At 44.3% G+C, this 19465-nt stretch overlaps 1 protein-coding gene across 1 annotated transcript in view; it reads right to left on the reverse strand.

Annotated features, from left to right (window-relative positions):
- The window catches only part of LOC126272358 (uncharacterized), a 113345-nt gene that overhangs the window by 7910 nt on the left and 85970 nt on the right, over positions 1–19465 (reverse strand). Inside the window, exon 6 of the mRNA XM_049975169.1 lies at positions 3959–4167. Within this exon, the coding sequence (XP_049831126.1) occupies positions 3959–4167 (209 nt within the window). The remainder of the gene's footprint in view (positions 1–3958; positions 4168–19465) is intronic.

Raw genomic sequence — 19465 nt, forward strand, 5'->3', positions numbered from 1 at the left:
TGTTATATTTATGTCTAAATATGAAAGAGGTCCTCTCTATGAGGTACGTTACTTTACTACCCCACAAAATAATGAATTGCGAGTCCTACAGCTACTGGATAAGAAATGAATTATTACTTCATTTATTCGGCTGAAGTTATGAATAAACATTTGACAAACAATGGCAGTACTAACACAAAACAAACTGGCATATCTGACATGGAGGTTGTGGAGGAACGCAAGTGATTAATTTCAGTCACGAAGTGCCTAGTGCTTTTTGTGATTTAACTAAATGGCACACAGCACTACAGAAAAAAGTATATCGTACGCATCATTGGAGTTGAAGCAGATTGTTCACTGAATTAAGAACGCAAGTCTTTAAAGTGAAGGATGAAGCGATCGAAATGTTATAAAATGATTTTATGAGAGTTTCCCTGAAAGTAATGCACCATTTTTTCCTTCAACAATTCTTTATTGAACATAATGAGAATTACACACACGAAAGAATGATATTTTATCTGCACACCCTAATTTTCCACGTAATCTCCATCCCGATCTATGGCCTTACTCCAGCGCGAAATAAGGGGGGTGTTCTGATGTCGGAGCCAGTGCTTCACTGTATGAATCACCTCCACATTCATGCCTTCTACGAATGGCATCCTTTAATGGCCCAAACAAGTGGAAGTGCGAGGGTGTTATATGAGGGCTGTAAGGTGGATGGGGTAACACTGTCCAAACCTGTTTTGCGATGTGTTTAGCAATCCTCAGCCTTGAGTGGGGTAAAGCGTTATCGTGTTGCAGCAAAACACCTGACTTACTGTTGCGCTAAAATCACCAGAAGCGCGTCTTGAGTTTTGTTAATGTTTTGACATACGCTTTTCAGTTAATGGCACAGCGTCTTGGCATCACGTCAATGAGAATCACACCTCCGCAGTGCCACAACACTGAGATCATGTCCTCACCGGTGGAAGCAGTTGCTTTGAATTTTTTCTTTTAAGGGGACTGAGAATGGGACCATACCATCGATTGTCGTTTTGTTTCTGGCTCAAAATGGTGAACCCAGGTTTCATCACCTGTAACAAGCCGGGACAAGAAGGCCTCCCCCTCAGCTTCAAAACGTTGCAGCAAATGAAGACAAATTATGTGTGCGATTTGTGATCCACCATTAGACACCGCAGGACCCATCTTGCACATACTTTTGAATATCCAATAGTGCGGAAAATTGCATCCACACTTCCTTTCCTGATTGACGATTGCACCACCAACTGACGAGTCGTAATGCGCCTGTTCTCGCGAAGGACAGCATCAGCTTGCTGCAACATGTCAAATGTGACAGCAGTGGATGGTCTAGCCGACCGCTGCAAACCGCGGAGCTCTGCCGAACCATCTTCTGATGACCTCACCCTCTGTGCCCAGCGACTAATTATATTTCTGTCGACAGCACATGCTCCATAGGCTTTCCACAAGCGTTTGTGAATAGTCCCCACAATTTATTTCTCTGGAGTGAGAAATACAATGACGGCACGTTGTTTGTCATCCACGGACGCCACTTCGGAACTGTCCTGTAGCTACGCTATCTGTCGGGAGAGACGCAAACTTGGCGCGCTCTCTCAGGACACTTCAAACAATACTTACGTAACGCTTCACATTTGTAGCATTGAGAAAAGAAATGCGGTGCGTTACTTTCCTCTTTCTTCCTCAAAGAAAAATCGGACTCTAAAGAGGCAGTAGAAGCCAGATTCCATGCGTACTGCAGAACAGTATCCGAGTAGCTGATCTATTATACGACCACTATGAGAGAAATTAGTAAATTTTCTGCTGAGTCTGCAGAAAATCTGAACTGCTGAGTCTTCTTCAAAGAGGCACCTTGATACAGAAAACGTCTTTCCTTACGACAGCTGGCACCCAGACAGGATGAGGACCCTCTAACGAACGAAGGCATTATTGGCTGTCAGTGTCCCACCAGGCAGGATTTGGCCGCTGCCATTCTCAGCAGTTGGCAGGAGACCTATTTTTTGATGGAAGGGGTTTACCGAGAACCGGTCATTGCGAGGTCGTAAAAGGTTATCGCTTTCAGCTCCAGGCATTTGTCAGCTACTACGTCGTTACAGTCTTGTTGTTGGTTACCTTGGAGACAAGAGGTGTGAAGATGCCTGGCGCAAAATGCTACCGTTTTAGCGTGGCGAGAGACACAGTTTTTGGCAAAGTTTGGTAGCAGCCTGCTACATGGGAAGAAGACATCGCATTCACACGCACTTGTCCCCTATTTTGTCCCTCATGAGTTCCATGCTCTCTAATCTGTCGCATTCCCAACAAAAACTTTACCCAGCAGTAGCAGATATCACTTGTAGTTCTGGGCCACATTGTTGACATCAGCATCAACTTTCAATCACAATCAGCTTTCCCAGCATGGCTGATGCCAGCATCTGGCACTTGTACGATGATATCATCCCTCCCCATCTCCCTGTGACCAATGGCGTTACGGTGAGAGGTCCCAGGTCACCAACGGCGTGCAATCTCAGCTCCCCATTCTTCCAGCAATTTCAGTTTTTATAATGCGATAGCATACACACTATCATTTTATCTTCTGTACATATGTCCAATATGAAGCGCCATCAGCAGCAGCATTTAGCTAGACAGAATTTGACTGGCAGTAAGTATTTGTCAATACTATTTTCTATTAACAAAGTCAGTTATATGTGAGAGCAACAGCTAACAATGGACTTCCTACAAGCAAGACTCAAAACTAACCAATATTTTTAGAAATCCTTGTGTTAAAGTGGCAAGAAGTATGTAATCTGCAAATCACATTTTTACGAATTTTTATTCCCAGTAAACTCTGATAAAAGGTACTTCTCATACGAATAAGTTCTATATAATTTAACATAGGGATTACCAACCTGCTCGCACCCCCTTATGTTAAACGTTTTTGCAAACAAATTAGCGTTGAAACCAGTTAGTCAGTCTATTTTAAACTTTTCCAATGAGGGATATTATATTACTTGATATACAACATCTAGGTCACGAGCTTTATAAGTAGATATTTTTGTAAACGCCTTGGTCTTGAAACTGACGTATTCAGCCAGTACTCCAACGGAGAATTAATATTCATGACGGATTTAAATTCTTCAGCCGTAGAGAGAGGTTATATTATTTTACCTCTTATCTCCCACGTAAGGCTATTGTTAAAACGCTCCGCATCCACCTGGTTGGCCACTAGCAGAATTTCCGCGTGGAACTTTATCAGTTTTTGCAAACGAATTACCGTTAAAAGCTGTTATTCCTTAGGTTTTAAACTTTCACATGTGAATCGTTTCCCCTCTCTGAATCCATAAACATTTTACTGACAGTGATGGTCAGACGTGGTGTTTAATCTGCCATGTGTTGAACGTTGGTTTGGCGATGTTGCTGACCTCCTAGGGATTTCTTTTTGTGGAAAGACGCGAAGCGTCTGGTGTGTGAAACGCCGACACGCATTGCAGAAGGGCTCCCTGACCGCTTGCCTGAAGCTGGAGTCATTATTCGTGAAACATCTGGTTGTTCTGAGCGTGGCAGACAATCGTTAGCACGCAGATTGCAGTTGTGCATTGCAGTAGATGGACGACGTTTTGAATCACATCTCTAAAGAACATTCATCACACGACATTTTGAACACCGTCTCAGAAAATCACTAGCGTCGAAACCTGCCTGGTGGCAAAACAGTGCAACTATGAAATTTTTGTCGCATTAATATCTGTTTCATTTTGTATCCTCTACACAAATTACAACTGTTTTGTTATAGCCTGTGTAGTACACGAACCAATAATAAGTTGTATTGAAGTAGTTAGCATCAGCAATTATCTTGCGTGGCATTGAAAATGACGGAAGACCCTAAACTAGGTAACCAAACAGATTTTTGCAATTCACACTTCCAGTTAGAACGCAGTGGAAAGTTATCAGTGAGTTAATATAAAATGATCAGTCCCAGTGATAAACTTACCTACAGTGTAGATATGGGATGAATTGCCTTCGTTAAATATCCGAGCTGTTTCGATCCAATTGTTACGACAGAGGGAGTACAGTGCGTCGGCGAGAGCGAACATTTGTGATGACTTCGGATGTTGCTGCTCGCATAGTGCACTAAGCTCGTCATGAAAGGAGAGGTACTGCTCGTGATAGGATAGTAGCTGGTGATTCAACAGCGGCCGCCTGCAACATACAAGCTAAACGTAAAAAATCAATGAAATCAGCACGGTGTGAAATTGTATTGCACAGTGTATGCATGAACATAAAAAGGTCTAGAATGAGTCTTCACTCAGCTAGGGAGAGCGCGTTAATCTGAAACCTCCTAGAAGATGTATTGTGTTTTGTGTCGTATGCAGATGTAAGGATGTTACACCTACATCTACATACATACCGATCAAGCCGGCATATAGGGCAGAGCGTAGACTACGTTGTTCCACTATCAGTCATGTTCTTTCCTGATCTCCTCGCAAATATGAGGGGATAAAAGGCTATCTATATGCCTCCGTATGGATCCTAATATCTCTTACCTTATCTTCGTTGTCCTTAAGCGAAATGTACCGGGTGATCAAAAAGTCAGTATAAATTTGAAAACTGAATAAATCATGGAATAATGTAGATGGAGAGATACAAATTGACACACATGCTTGGAATGACATGGGGATTTATTACAACCAAAAAAATACAAAAGTTCAAAAAATGTCCGACAGATGGCGCTTCATCTGATCATAATAGCGCGGGCCGAAGTGACCGAGCGGTTTTAGGCGCTACAGTCTGGAACCGCGTGACCGCTACGGTCGCAGGTTCGAATCCTGCCTCGAGCATGGATGTGTGTGATGTCCGTAGGTTAGTTAGGTTTAAGTAGTTCTAAGTTCTATGGGACTGATTACCTCAGCAGTTAAGTCCCATAGTGCTCACAGCCATTTGAACCATTTGAACCATTAGCATAACAAAGTAAGACAAAGCAAAGATGATGTTCTTTACAGGAAATGCTCAATATGTCCACCATCATTTCTCAACAATAGCTGTAGTCAAGGAATAATGTTGTGAACAGCACTGTAAAGCGTGTCCGGAGTTATGGTGACACATTGGCGTCGGATGTTGTCATTCAGCATCCCTAGAGATGTCGGTCGATCACGATACACTTGCGACTTCAGGTAACCCCAAAGCCAATAATCGCACGGACTGAGGTCTGGGGATCTGGGAGTCCTAGCATGATAAAAGTGGAGGCTGAGCACACGATCATCACCAAACGACGCGCGCAAGAGATTTTTCATGCGTCTAGCAATATGGTTGAGCCGTGGCGGCTCATATCGATAGTGCCACTCTGGTGGTTTATCTTTCCTGCCACGGTCAGGGCGGTAAGCAGCGCCTACGCGAGGGGTAACGAGGCGAGGTCCTGTTTGGCGATGTGCTGCGGGACGTGGTGGAAGACGGTTGTCGGGTTGACGCCGCGAGTGTGGGACCGGGCCTATCGCATGAAGATATACAAGTTGGCTCTGAACGGAAGGCGCCGTAGCAAGCAGCGGGGCGTCCTGTAATTTGTGTGAAGGAGTAACGATTTTTGCATTAGATGTCCCAGTGGTTCCCGAGAGTTGCGGTGGCTGCTTTCGGAGAAGAGAATTGGTAAGAGCTCTATTCCGTTCGATGTTGCATGCCTGCCGTTATAAACGGGTGAAAATCAGATGCTTGTATTGACTGTACGGGAACTGGTGATGAAAAATTACATTAGTGATGCAGTCTCACTTGAAATGTGACAATTTAGAGGCGAAAACTGAGGTGGTTTCATTAGGTCTGGTTTTTTGCTGTGCAACTAAGGGAGTCACTTATTTGGGGTAACTGAGGGAACACCATTATGTTGGTCTAAGTGATACGTTCTCCACGTTTTGTATATGGCTTTGCGAATCGAAATTGTGTGGGAGTATATGTGTGAGCAATTTGCTATTGTATTGATGGTTGTATTGTAAAGACTGTTCCCTGGTGTGCTAAATCACGCGCTGATTTATAGCGAATCTAAGCAGAAGCTACCATTGCTACTTGCTTACGTGCTACTGTCCTTAAGATTGGCGTTGTCTGTCTTTTGATTGTGGGTGAGCTCACGTTTAAAAAAATACGGCTACTATTCATAAGGGTTTTCTAGTACGGAAATTGCTTAAGCTTTTATCATATGCTGGTCTGTGTGCCTATCACATTGGCTTTCTATGCAGTAACTGAAGGAATGTGTATGGTGGTTCGAGATTGTAGACTGACTAGTATTTGAACTGGTGTTGAGGTTAAGGGCGAGATCAGCATCCCGCAAACCCTCACGCTGCGCGTGGTTAAATGTTCCGCTATTTGGGAGCCGGCTCTCTGTTCTTGGATTTTGTAAGGATACGTCATGAGTGCATCGCTATATTTTTTCGCGTGCTACGTTGCGGGGTGTCGGTGCCGTCCTAGGGCTAGACTTGTGATGTATGTCATGTTGAAAGGGAATTAACTGTACCAAACTTAAGAGAGCTTTTAGTTTGTTTTAGGTCTGTACATGGAATGATGTTGATATTTTGTCAATTGCGGCAATAACTTCATGTGTGGGGACCTCCTCTGAGGGACTTGTACTGTTGCAGTGCAGTCCATCTGAAACGTGCTGATTAAAACTTGGGACTGCAGCTCTCCGATGTTATGTATTACTGTTTAATCTTAAATATCTTGGATGTAATATGGTTGTTGAGGATTATGTAATTAATGTTGATCGCTGGATCCTTAAAGGAAGTATTTAGTTTTAAAATATGTGCTCGGTCAGAGCCTATTTAAATATGATTCAAATCATTCAAATTATCTTGTCTTGCTTTCTTAAAAGGCTTTCAGTTAAATCATTGCTATTTGCCTTTTTAAATGTTTGAGTGACTTAAAGAAAAAGAATATTATTTTGTAATTTGTACTGATTGTTACTTTTGGGTAATACCTGACTTACGTGTTCAATAAATGAGTGTCTAGTCAATGGTAATGCACTGTTCTATTGCTAGCCTACCCCTTCCACTCCATAGTCTATTGAGCTGCTTTGTGTCGAAATTGTGTTCAGAACACCCCTCTAACCTGACACCTCAATGGTGTGGAGCGCCATCCTGCATAAACACCGTACGTTCCAGCAGATCTTTATCAGCCAGGCTGGGGATGATGCGATTCTGTAACATATCGGCGTACCGCTCACCCGTCACGGTAGCACTTACAAAACCAGAATCACGCATTTCCTCGAAGAAAAAAGGCCCGATAACGGTAGATGTGGTAAAGCCAACCTATACCGTGACTTTCTAGTCGTGCAATGGAGTTTCCACTACAGTTCTAGGATTTTCGGTAGCCGAAATTCTGCCGTTGTGGTTGTTGACAGACCCGCGGAGCGTGAAATGAGCTTCGTCGGTCCACAACACGTTACTCAACCAATCGTCATCTTCCGCCATCTTTTGAAACGCCCACACCGCAAATGCCCTCAGCTTCACTAAATCGCCAGGTAACAGTTCATGTTGCCGAAGGGTTTTGTAAGGATAGCATCGGAGGGTACGCCTAAGTGCCAACCAAACAGTAGTGTATGGAATGCCGGTGCGCCGTGCGACTGCACGAGCGCTGACTTCCCCGTGCATAGACGAACCCGCTACAGTCTCCATTTCTTCTTGAACTGTCTCAGCAACATTACGCCTTGTGCTCGGTCGGCCACTACGGGGTCTATCGTCTAAACAACCCGTGGCTTCTAACTTCGAAATCATTCTCGCCACAGTTGCATTTGTCAACGGACCTTTACCCGTTCGAATCCCCCTCCTATGGCGATAGGATCGTAACGCTGAACGAGCACATTCCCCATTCTGATAATACAGCTTCACTAAAAGCGTCTTTTAAGGTAACGTCAACATGTTGCGACTGCTGGCGTATCTGATTCTCTCTCTCATTACAGCTTCTTTTATACACGATTGTCATGCGCAGTCACTGACTTTTTGCTGGCCAGCGCCATCTGTCGGACATTTTGTGAACTTTGTTTTCTTTTTTGTTCTAATAAAATTCCATGTCATTCCAAGCATGTGTGTCAATTTTTACCTCTCTATCTACATTATTCCGTGTTTATTAAGTTTTCAAATTTATACTGACTTTTTGATCACCCAGTATATTGGCGGCATTACAATCGTTCAGCAGTAACCTCTAAATTTTCTAAATAGTGTTCCTCGAAAAGACCGTCGCTTCCCCTTTAGAGATTCCCATTGTAGTTCCCGAGTCACCTTCATAACACTTTCGTGTTCATCGAACCTACCGGTAACATATCCAGCACCCCGCTTCTGAATTGCTTCCACGTCTTCCTTTAAATTTAGAGAACTAGATTTGAAGCTGACTGCCTAGTGATTCTACTCCCGTCAACATACATCGCGCTTAAGTACCACGAAGATAAGATACGAGAAATTAGGGCTAATACGGAGGCGTGCGCACAGTCGTTTTTCCTTCGCTGTGTTTGTGAGTGGAACAGGAGGAGAATGACAAGTAGTGGTGCAGGGTACCCTCCGCCACGCACCGTACAGTGGCTTGCGGAGTATCTATGTAGATGTAGATGTAGCTGTAAACCGACCTCGTGGGGATCCAAAATATCCAAGAATGGGTCGCATTCGTTTTCTGTACGCTGTTCCCTATCCTATAATTCTTCCAATAAACCGAAGTCACATAAGTAATGAGGAGGTATTGAATAGAATTGGGGAGAAGAGGAGTTTGTGGGACAACTTGACTGTAAGAAGGGATCGGTTGGTAGGACATGTTCTGAGGCATCAAGGGATCACCAATTTAGTATTGGAGGTCAGCGTGGAGGATAAAAATCGTAGAGGGAGACAAAGAGATGAATACACTAAGCAGATTCAGAAGGATGTAGGTTGCAGTAGGTACTGGGAGATGAAGAAGCTTGCAAAGGATAGAGTAGCATGGAGAGCTGCATCAAACCCAAGAAGATGAATACACTAAGCAGATTCAGAAGGATGTAGGTTGCTGTAGGTACTGGGAGATAAAGAAGCTTGCACAGGATAGAGTAGCATGGAGACGTGCATCAAACCAGTCTCAGCACTGAAGACCACAACAACAACAAACCGAAGTCGACCATTTGTCTTCCCTACTACGGTCCTTACACGCTCGTTCCGTTTCGCATTGCTTTGCAACGTTACGCCTGGGTGTTTTATCGACGTGACTAAGTCAGGCAGCACATGACATTATGCGATTGTTTTTCCTACTCATTTATATTAACTTCCAGTTTTATACACTTAGAGCCAGATTCCATTCATCACATCAACTAGAATTTTGTCTAAGTCTACTTTTATCCCCCGACAGTCACTCGACGTCGACACCTTCCCATATACCAAAGCATCATCAGCAAACAACTGCCTCTGTGGCCGAGCGGTTCTGGGCGCTTCAGTCCGGAACCTCGCTGCTGCTACGGTCGCAGGTTCGAAACCTGCCTCGGGCATGGATGTGTGTGATGTCCTTAGGTTAGTTAGGTTTAAGTAGTTCTACGTTCTAGGGGACTGATGACCTCAGATGTTACGTCCCATAGTGCTTAGAGCCATTGAACCATTTTTTGAGCAAACAACTGCAGTCTGCTGCTTACCCTTTCCACCAGTTCATTTAAGTATACAGAAAGTAATGGCGGTCCTTTCACACTTTCCTGCGGCACTCCGAGTCATCAGTCTCGTTGCTGGTTTTATGCGGCCCGCCGCGAATTCCTCTCCAGTGACAATATCTTGAACTCAGAGTAGCATTTGCAATCTACGTCCTCAATTATCTGCTGAGTGTATTTCAAACTCTGTCCCACTCTACAGTTTTTGTCCTCTACACCTCCCTCTAGTACTATGGAAGTCATTCCCTGACATCTTAACAGATGTCCTATCATGCTCTCCCTTAGCCTTGTAAGTGTTTTCCACATATTCTATTCCTCTCCGATTCTGCGCAGAACCTCCTCATTTCTTACCTTATCAGTCCACCTAATTTTCAACATTAGTCTATAACATCACACCTCAAATGCTTCTTCTGTTCCAGTTTTACCACAATCCATGTTTCACTACCACACAATGCTGTACTCCAAACGTACATTTCCAGAAATTTTTTCCTCAAATTAAGGCCTGTGTTTCATACCAGTAGACTTCTCTTGGCCAGTAATGCCCTTCTTGGCATTTCTGATCTGCATTTCATGTCCCCCTTGCTCGATTAGTCTTCGGTTATTTTGCTGCGTAAGTAGCAGAATTCCTCAACTTCATCTACCTCGTGACCATCAATCCTGGTGTTCAGTTTCTAGCTGTTCTCATTTCTGCTACGTCTCACTGCTTTCCCCTTTCTTTCGATTTACTCTAAACCCATATTCTCTACTCATTAGACTGTTCATTCCATTCAGCAGTTCATGTAATTTTTCCTCACTTTCACTCAGGAATCTTGTCATTGATATCCTATCACCTTCAACATTAATTCCACTCCTGAACCTTTATTTTATATCCATCATTGCTTCTTCGATGTACAGACTGAACAGTAGGACTGTAAGACTTAATCCCTGTCTTACATCATTTTTAATCCAAGCACTTTGTTCTAGACGTCACTCTTATTATTCCCTCTTGGCTCTTGTGGCTATTGTATAGTCCCAGTCTCTCCCTATAACTTACCCCTATTTTCCGAAAGTCTTGCACCAATTTACAATGTCGAACGCTTTTTCTAGGTCGACAAATCCTGTGAACGTGTCTTGATTCTTCTTTAATCTTGATCACATTATCAAACGAAACGGCAGAATTGTCTATATGGTGCCTTTACCTTTCTTTAAGCCAAAATTATCGTCATCTAACATATCCTCAGTTTTAGTTTCCATTCTCCTGTATATTATTCTTGTTAGCAATTTGGATACATTAGCTGTTAAGGTGATTGTGCGATAATTCTCGCACTTGTCGCCAGACTCATACATTATACACACCAACGTGAATAGTCGTTTTGTTTCCATTTACCCCAGTGATTTTAGAAATTCTGATGGAAAAGTATCCGTCCCTTCAGCACTATTTGATCGTCAGTCCTCCAAAACTCTCCTAAACGCAGATTCTAATACTGGATCTCCTGTCCCTTCTAAATCGACTCCTGTTTCTTCTTCTACCGCATCAGGTACAGACCTTCAGTGTACTTTTTTTACCTGTCCCCTCTCTCCTCTACACTTATCAGTGGAATCTCCGATCCACTGTTAATGTTACCACCCTTGTTTTTAATTTCACCGGAAGTTGTTTTGACTTTGCTGTACGCTGAGTCAGTCCTTTAAACAATCATTTCTTTTCCGATTTCTTCATATCGTTTTCGATGTTTGTTTGCTTTCGATTCCGACTTAATCACTGAACTGTTCACAACAAAACACTCTCTGCCCTACTTTTATATTCATAACGAATCCTACTCTCGTTATGCAACACACTGGGTTCTATTAGTTCAGAACGTTTTCGGTTGTCGCCGGTGATACCGCATAAAATCCGGATACAGGTGATATCGTCATTTCCTTTGCTATTCTTTCTCCCCCCTCTACCTTCAGTTTACATAAAATGTATCACAGCTGCGGTTTCCGTGTGGTGTCTGTTCTTTCAGACACTCCCGAAAGAACAGACACCACGCGTTCATTTAAGTAAGAGGTCTTCGATGCGCTCACGTATCTGTGAATCAATTCCACCTCGTACTTTCGTTAATAGTTTGCAGTGGCGCATTGCGCCAAACGCTTTTCGGAAATCTAGGAATATGAGATGTGCCTGTTGCTCTTCAGCCATAAAACGCAGAATGTATGTGAGTAGAGGGCAAGGAGAGTTTCGCATGAGCGAAACGTTCTAAAACCGTGCTGATTTGTGGACGAGATCTTTTCCATCTCACGCTACTTAATTGTATTCGAACTAACAATATTTATTCCGTACCAGACCAACGCCAAGATTTAGCGGGGTCTGCTCTTTTACACTTCTTATCTACAGGAGTCACCTGAGATTTTTTCCAGTCGCTTGGAACGTTACGCTGGGCGAGAGATCCGCGATACGTCCAGGCTAAATAAGGGGTCAGAAGCCGATTCTTTGTGTCAGGAACGCTAATAAATACTCGTGTGTCCTCCAGGAGGAGTCAATGCGACAGTCAAATGCCGGTATGCAAGAACGAGTTCTAAAATGCAAAATTTAAAACTTCAGTTTTTCTTTCACTATCTTCTATTGTCACGCCAGGCTTGTCAACGATTGACGGGAGAGAAGCCGTTGACCCACCTCGCGATTTTATGTACACTTCTGGAAATGGAAAAAAGAACACATTGACACCGGTGTGTCAGACCCACCATACTTGCTCCGGACACTGCGAGAGGGCTGTACAAGCAATGATCACACGCACGGCACAGCGGACACACCAGGAACCGCGGTGTTGCCCGTCGAATGGCGCTAGCTGCGCAGCATTTGTGCACCGCCGCCGTCAGTGTCAGCCAGTTTGCCGTGGCATACGGAGCTCCATCGCAGTCTTTAACAGTGGTAGCATGCCGCGACAGCGTGGACGTGAACCGTATGTGCAGTTGACGGACTTTGAGCGAGGGCGTATAGTGGGAATGCGGGAGGCCGGGTGGACGTACCGCCGAATTGGTCAACACATGAGGTCTCCACAGTACATCGATGTTGTATCCAGTGGTCGGCGGAAGGTGCACGTGCCCGTCGACCTGGGACCGGACCGCAGCGACGCACGGATGCACGCCAAGACCGCAGGATCCTACGCAGTGCCGTAGGGGACCGCACCGCCACTTCCCAGCAAATAAGGGACACTGTTGCTCCTGGGGTATTGGCGAGGACCATTCGCAACCGTCTCGATGAAGCTGGGCTACGGTCCCGCACACCGTCAGGCCGTCTTCCGCTCACGCCCCAACATCGTGCAGCCCGCCTCCAGTGGTGTCGCGACAGGCGTGAATGGAGGGACGAATGGAGACGTGCCGTCTTCAGCGATGAGAGTCGCTTCTGCCTTGGTGCCAATGATGGTCGTATGCGTGTTTGGCGCCGTGCAGATGAGCGCCACAATCAGGACTGCATACGACCGAGGCACACAGGGCCAACACCCGGCATCATGGTGTGGGGAGCGATCTCTTACACTGGCAATACACCTCTGGTGATCGACGAGGGGACACTGAATAGTGCACGGTACATCCAAACCGTCATCGAACCCATCGTTCTACCATTCCTAGACCGGCAAGGGAACTTGCTGTTCCAACAGGACAATGCACGTCCGCATGTATCCCGTGCCACCCAACGTGCTCTAGAAGGTGTAAGTCAACTACCCTGGCCAGCAAGATCTCCGGATCTGTCCCCCATTGAGCATGTTTGGGACTGGATGAAGCGTCGTCTCACGCGGTCTGCACGTCCAGCACGAACGCTGGTCCAACTGAGGCGCCAGGTGGAAATCGCATGGCAAGCCGTTCCACAGGACTACATCCAGCATCTCTACGATCGTCTCCATGGGAGAATAGCAGCCTGCGTTGCTGCGAAAGGTGGATATACACTGTACTAGTGCCGACATTGTGCATGCTCTGTTGCCTGTGTCTATGTGCCTGTGGTTCTGTCAGTGTGATCATGTGATGTATCTGACCCCAGGAATGTGTCAATAAAGTTTCCCCTTCCTGGGACAATGAATTCACGGTGTTCTTATTTCAATATCCAGGAGTGCAGATCCGAATTTTCGCGGGTTCTCGACCAGATCTATTGTCAAGGTACGATGACGGAGGTTGTGTATTTCTGGCATAGCTCTTATTGCAGACATCGAAAGCTGTACTAACGTTTGCCTGTCGTCATTTGCATCTTCTCTTATGAACAGAGAATGCAATAGCATTCGTTTCCTCAGAATTTGCCACGGCGGGTCTTTTCCGTTCTTCATCCACTCACTCTGCACATACTTCTCCAGAGCGTGATTTACAACTCGTTTAAGCTATGCCCACAATTCCTCTAAGTGCATTACAAGGAACTAAATGATACCCATTCACGAGAAAACGAAGCAATTACTTCCCATGAGAACTAAAATTTGGCCCCTAGAACCTTTCTGTTGAGGCATGCGATGAGTTATTTGCTGTCTACATTGTCTGCAAACAGACTTGGACAAATCGTGTTGCTGTGTTGAGTACCTCATGGATAAATTGGAACACACTACGAGTGTGTTGCGGATGATTGCTAGACTACGGTGGGGAGCAGACCTGACAGTCGCCTTAACGATGTATCAGGTCTGGATCTGTCCTGCCTTCGATTAAGGTGGCATCGCCTGTGGAGATGCGACGAAATCGACATTGCATAAACTCAATGACCTCCATTACAGGGTAATTCGTCTTGTTCTTGGGACCATGATGTCAACTCCCGCCAACGCACTGGTGGTGGGAGCGTCTGCACTGCCGCTCACCATACGTCGGCAGATATTTTCCGATAATTTTCTCTTTAGTCGGTCTTACATACATGTTGTGCCTCCCTCAAAAGAGTGGTTCAGTTCTGGCGGCTCACGCAGGCATCTCACAGAAGACAGACGACCAGAAGTTTCTTACTAATCCGGAGCTATGAGAGGTGGTGACATCGTTTACTGCTAGTCCTGCAAGAATTGAAGCGCTTGTTTTCACTCTCTATTTGGGACTTTCTTCACCAAAGCCCCAGAGTCGTACCTGTCATCAGATTTCAGGACAGGGACGAAAATTAATCAAGACCAGGAGCACTTCCATACCCAACGTTGGCCACAGCACGCTTTCATCTATGCAAATAGCTCTAAAAGGGACGTAGGTGCGGGCTACGCCATCTCCAGCCTCTCTAGCGACATTCTATGTACTGGTGTAACCTGGCGCCAGCACACCAAGCGGCAAAGAGGTTTCGAGAAGCTCGATAGAGGCCAAAGACAAACTTGCAAGAAGCGCATCACCAACGTCCTCTCGGTCACCAGTATTTAGATCGCCGCTGCGGCCTGGAGGGACTAGTCAAAAATGGTTCAAATGGCTCTGAGCACTATGCGACTTAATTACTGAGGTCATCAGTCGCCTAGAACTAAGAACTAATTAAACCTAACTAACCTAAGGACATCATACACATCCATGCCCGAGGCAGGATTCGAACCTGCGACCATAGTGGTCAAGCGGTTCCACACTGAAGCGCCTAGTACCGCACGGCCACACCGGCAGGCGCGATCAGTCATTTCCAGTTTGGCATCATGGGAGTCACCGACACATCAGTCTAACTTGCAGTTGCAGAAGTCGCAGGTAGCACATAGCGAGTAGAGTAGTGTGCATAGTGGACATGTACTTCATCAGCGGCGAGGCTAACATCGTCTGTCACGGAAAGATTGTACCACAACACCTGAACTACCTTCAGTTAAGTAATTTTCTCCTCTTATGAATGAGATAGACACAAAGCCCATGCCTACTACAGTAGTACAAGTTTATATGCCAACTAGCTCTGCAGATGATGAGGAAATTGATGAAATGTATGACGAGATAAAAGAAATTATTCAGGCAGTGAAGGGAGACGAAAATTTAATAGTCATGGGTGACTGGACTTTGTCAGTAGGAAAAAGGAGAGAAAGAAACATAGTGGGTGAATATGGATTGGGGCTAAGAAATGAAAGAGGAAGCCTGTCTGGTAGAATTTTGTGCAGAGCATAACTTAATCATAGCTAACACTTGGTTCAAGAATCATAAAAGAAGGTTGTATACATGGAAGAATCCTGGAGACACTAAAAGGTATCAGATAGATTATATAGTGGTAAGACAGAGATTTAGGAACCGGGTTTTAAATTGTAGGACATTTCCAGGGGCAGATGTGGACTCTGACCACAATCTATTGGTTATGACCTGTAGATTAAAACTGAAGAAACTGCAAAAAGGTGGGAATTTAAGGACATGGGATCTGCACAAGCTGAAAGAACCAGAGGTTGTACAGAGTTTCAAAGAGAGCACAAGGGAACAATTGACAGAAATGGAGGAAAGAAACACAGTAGAAGATGAATGGGTAGCTCTGAGGGATGAAGTAGTGAAGGCAGCAGAGGATAAAGTAGGTAAAAAGACGAGGGCTGCTAGAAATCCTTGGGCAACAGAAGAAATATTGAATTTAATTGATGAAAGCAGAAAATATAAAAATGCAGTAAATGAAGCAGGCAAATAGGAATACAAACGTCTCAAAAATGAGATCGACAGGAAGTGCAAAATGGCTAAGCAGGGACGGCTAGAGGACAAATGTAAGGATGTAGAAGCTTATCTCACTATGGGAAAGATAGATACTGCCCACAGGAAAATTAAAGAGACCTTTGGAGAGAAGAGAACCACTTGTATGAATATCAAGAGCTCAGATGGCAACCCAGTTCTAAGCAAAGAAGGGAAGGCAGAAAGGTGTAAGGAGTATATAGAGGGTTTATACAAGGGCGATGTACTTGAGGACATTATTATGGAAATGGAAGAGGATGTAGATGAAGACGAAATGGGAGATAAGATACTGCGTGAAGAGTTTGACAGAGCACTGAAAGACCTGAGTCTATACAAGGCCCCGGTAGTAGACAACATTCCATTAGAACTACTGACGGCCTTGGGAGAGCCAGTCATGACAAAACTACCATATGGTGAGCAAGGTGTATGAGACAGGCGAAATACCCTCAGGTTTCAAGAAGAATATAATAATTCCAATCCCAAAGAAAGCAGGTGCTGACAGATGTGAAAATTACCGAACTATCAGTTTAATAAGTCACAGCTGCAAAATGCTAACGCGCATTCTTTACAGACGAATGGAAAAACTGATAGATGCGGACCTTGGGGAGGATCATTTTGGATTCCGTAGAAATGTTGGAACACCTGAGGCAGTACTGACCAAACGACTTACCTTAGAAGAAAGATTAAGAAAAGGCAAACCTACGTTTCTAGCATTAGCAGACTTGGAGAAAGCTATTGACAATGTTGACTTGAAGGCTCTCTTTCAAATTCTGAAGGGGTAAAATACAGGGAGCGAAAGGCTATTTACAATTTGTACAGAAACCAGATGGCAGTCATAAGAGTCGAGGGGCATGAAAGGGAAGTAGTGACTGGGAAAGGAGTGAGACAGGGTTGTAGCCTCTCCCCGATGTTATTCAATCTGTATATCGAGCAAGCAGTAAAGGAAACAAAAGAAAAATTCGGAGAAGGTATTAAAATTAATGGAGAAGAAGTAAAAACTTTGACGTTCACCGATGACATTGTAATTCTGTCAGAGACAGCAAAGGACCTGGAAGAGCAGTTGAACGGAATGGACAGTGTCTTGAAAGGAGGATATAAGATGAACTTCAACAAAAGCAAAACGAGAATAATGGAATGTAGTCAAATTAAATCGGGTGATGCTGAGGGAACTAGATTAGGAAATGAGACACTTAAAGTAGTAAAGGAGTTTTGCTATTTAGGAAGTAAAATAACTGATGATGGTCGAAGTAGAGAGGATATAAAATGTAGACTGGCAATGGCAAGGAAAGCGTTTCTGAAGGAGAGAAATTTGTTAACATCGAGTATAGATTTATGTATGAGGAAGTCGTTTCTGAAAGTATTTGTATGGAGTGTAGCCATGTATGGAAGTGAAACATGGACGGTAACTAGTTTGGACAAGAAGGGAATATAAGCTTTCGAAATGTGGTGCTACAGAAGAATGCTGAAGATAAGGTGGATAGATCACGTGACTAATGTGAAGGTATTGAATAGGATTGGGGAGAAGATAAGTTTGTGGCACAACTTGACTAGAAGAAGAGATCGGTTGGTAGGAAATGTTTTGAGGCATCAGGGAATCACAAATTTAGCCTTGGAGGTCAGCGTGGAGGGTAAAAATCGTAGAGGGAGACCAAGAGATGAATACACTTAGCAGATTCAGAAGGATGTAGGTTGCAGTAAGTACTGGGAGATGAAGAAGCTTCCACAGGATAGAGTAGCATGGAGTCTCAGGACTGAAGACCACAACAACAACAACATGAATAAAGAACCAAATAATACATGCATATAGTTTCTGTTATAGAAAGAAGATACCTGCTACCAGCCAACATCCTCTCCTCGCTTCCCAAGATACACCTTTACAGTGACAACGAGACGATAAAAAATACAAAACGTTTGCACCGCCGCCTGAATCATCTGTCTACACAGTGTACTTGCTGGTCCTCAGGGAGGCAATTTATTTTGACACGCAGTCTTCTGGCTAGTGTTGACTCTCAGAGACACTCAAAACGTGTTGAAGAAACTACATAATCCGGCTTTTGATAAACAGATTGATGATCGCATCACACAAAGCCTTACGCCTCACCTGTGCCTGTCAGCATCGACATTGTACTGTTGATGACTGGAAACGTGTAGCCTGGTCGGAGGAGTCTAGTTTTAAATTGAATTGAGTGCATGGACGTGTGCGGGTATGGAGACAACCTAATGAATCCACTGAGTCTGCATGTCATCAGGAGACTGTTCAAGTTGGTGGAGGCTCTGTAATGGTGTGGAGCGTGGCAGTTGGAGTGATATGGGACCCCTGAAACGTCTAGATACCGCTCTGCCATGTGACACGTACCTAATCATAATGTGTGATCACCTGCGTCCATTCAGGTCCAATGTGCATTCCGACGGACTTGGGCAATTCCAGCAGGACAATGAGACACCCCACACGTCCAGAATTGCTACAGAGTGACTCGAGTAACACTCTCCTGAGTTTAAAGACTTCCGATGGCCACCAGACTTGCAACGTGCTTACGGATTTATGGACAGAGCTGCATGATTCATGGCGTCAGCTCCCTCCAGCACTACTTCAGACATTAGTCGAGTCCATGCCACGTCGTGCTGCGACACTTTTGCGTGCTCGCGGTGGCCCTGCACAATATCAGACAGGTGCACCAGTTCCTTTAGACTTACTGCCAATGTCAGTACAGAGACATGGAGTAGTGATCATGATATCATCATAGCGCCAACAGTTAATAAAGTTAATAAATCAATCAAGAAATCTTATAGCGTATTTTTGTTAGAAGGAGAAGGTAAGCAGTTCCTAGGATTCCGCTAACACAATGAATGAACATCACTTATTCGCTTTTTTATTTTGACTTTGCCATCGAAGATCGTACAACCAACAATTGTTACAGAAGTGTCATTGTAACATACTAACAATTTCCACAGTATAACTATAAAAGAAACACTAAAAGACGAACACCATAAAACCACCAGGTGTCACAGCAGTGTCAAGTTAACTAACATCAGTGAAAATTTCACACTAGAACAATGATAAGAGTGTGGAGTACGAAGATAAGTTCATTATATAAATTTGAAAAAAAGAAAAAAAATTTTACCTAGGTTTCGAACTGGGCCAGTTCCAGGGGAGAATGACGTTCACAATAGGTTATAACTGAAAGCTGGACAACGGCTTCGTTTACAGGGATGAATGCATACTGCAAAGTAAAAAGGAAACGGATGTCACAACTTCTGTACTGGGCTGGTTCCAAGGGTGGACAAAATCCGCACAACGTGCAGGTCGAAGCT

This window comes from Schistocerca gregaria, chromosome 5, assembly GCF_023897955.1.
Source record: "Schistocerca gregaria isolate iqSchGreg1 chromosome 5, iqSchGreg1.2, whole genome shotgun sequence".
Classification (NCBI taxonomy): domain Eukaryota; kingdom Metazoa; phylum Arthropoda; class Insecta; order Orthoptera; family Acrididae; genus Schistocerca; species Schistocerca gregaria.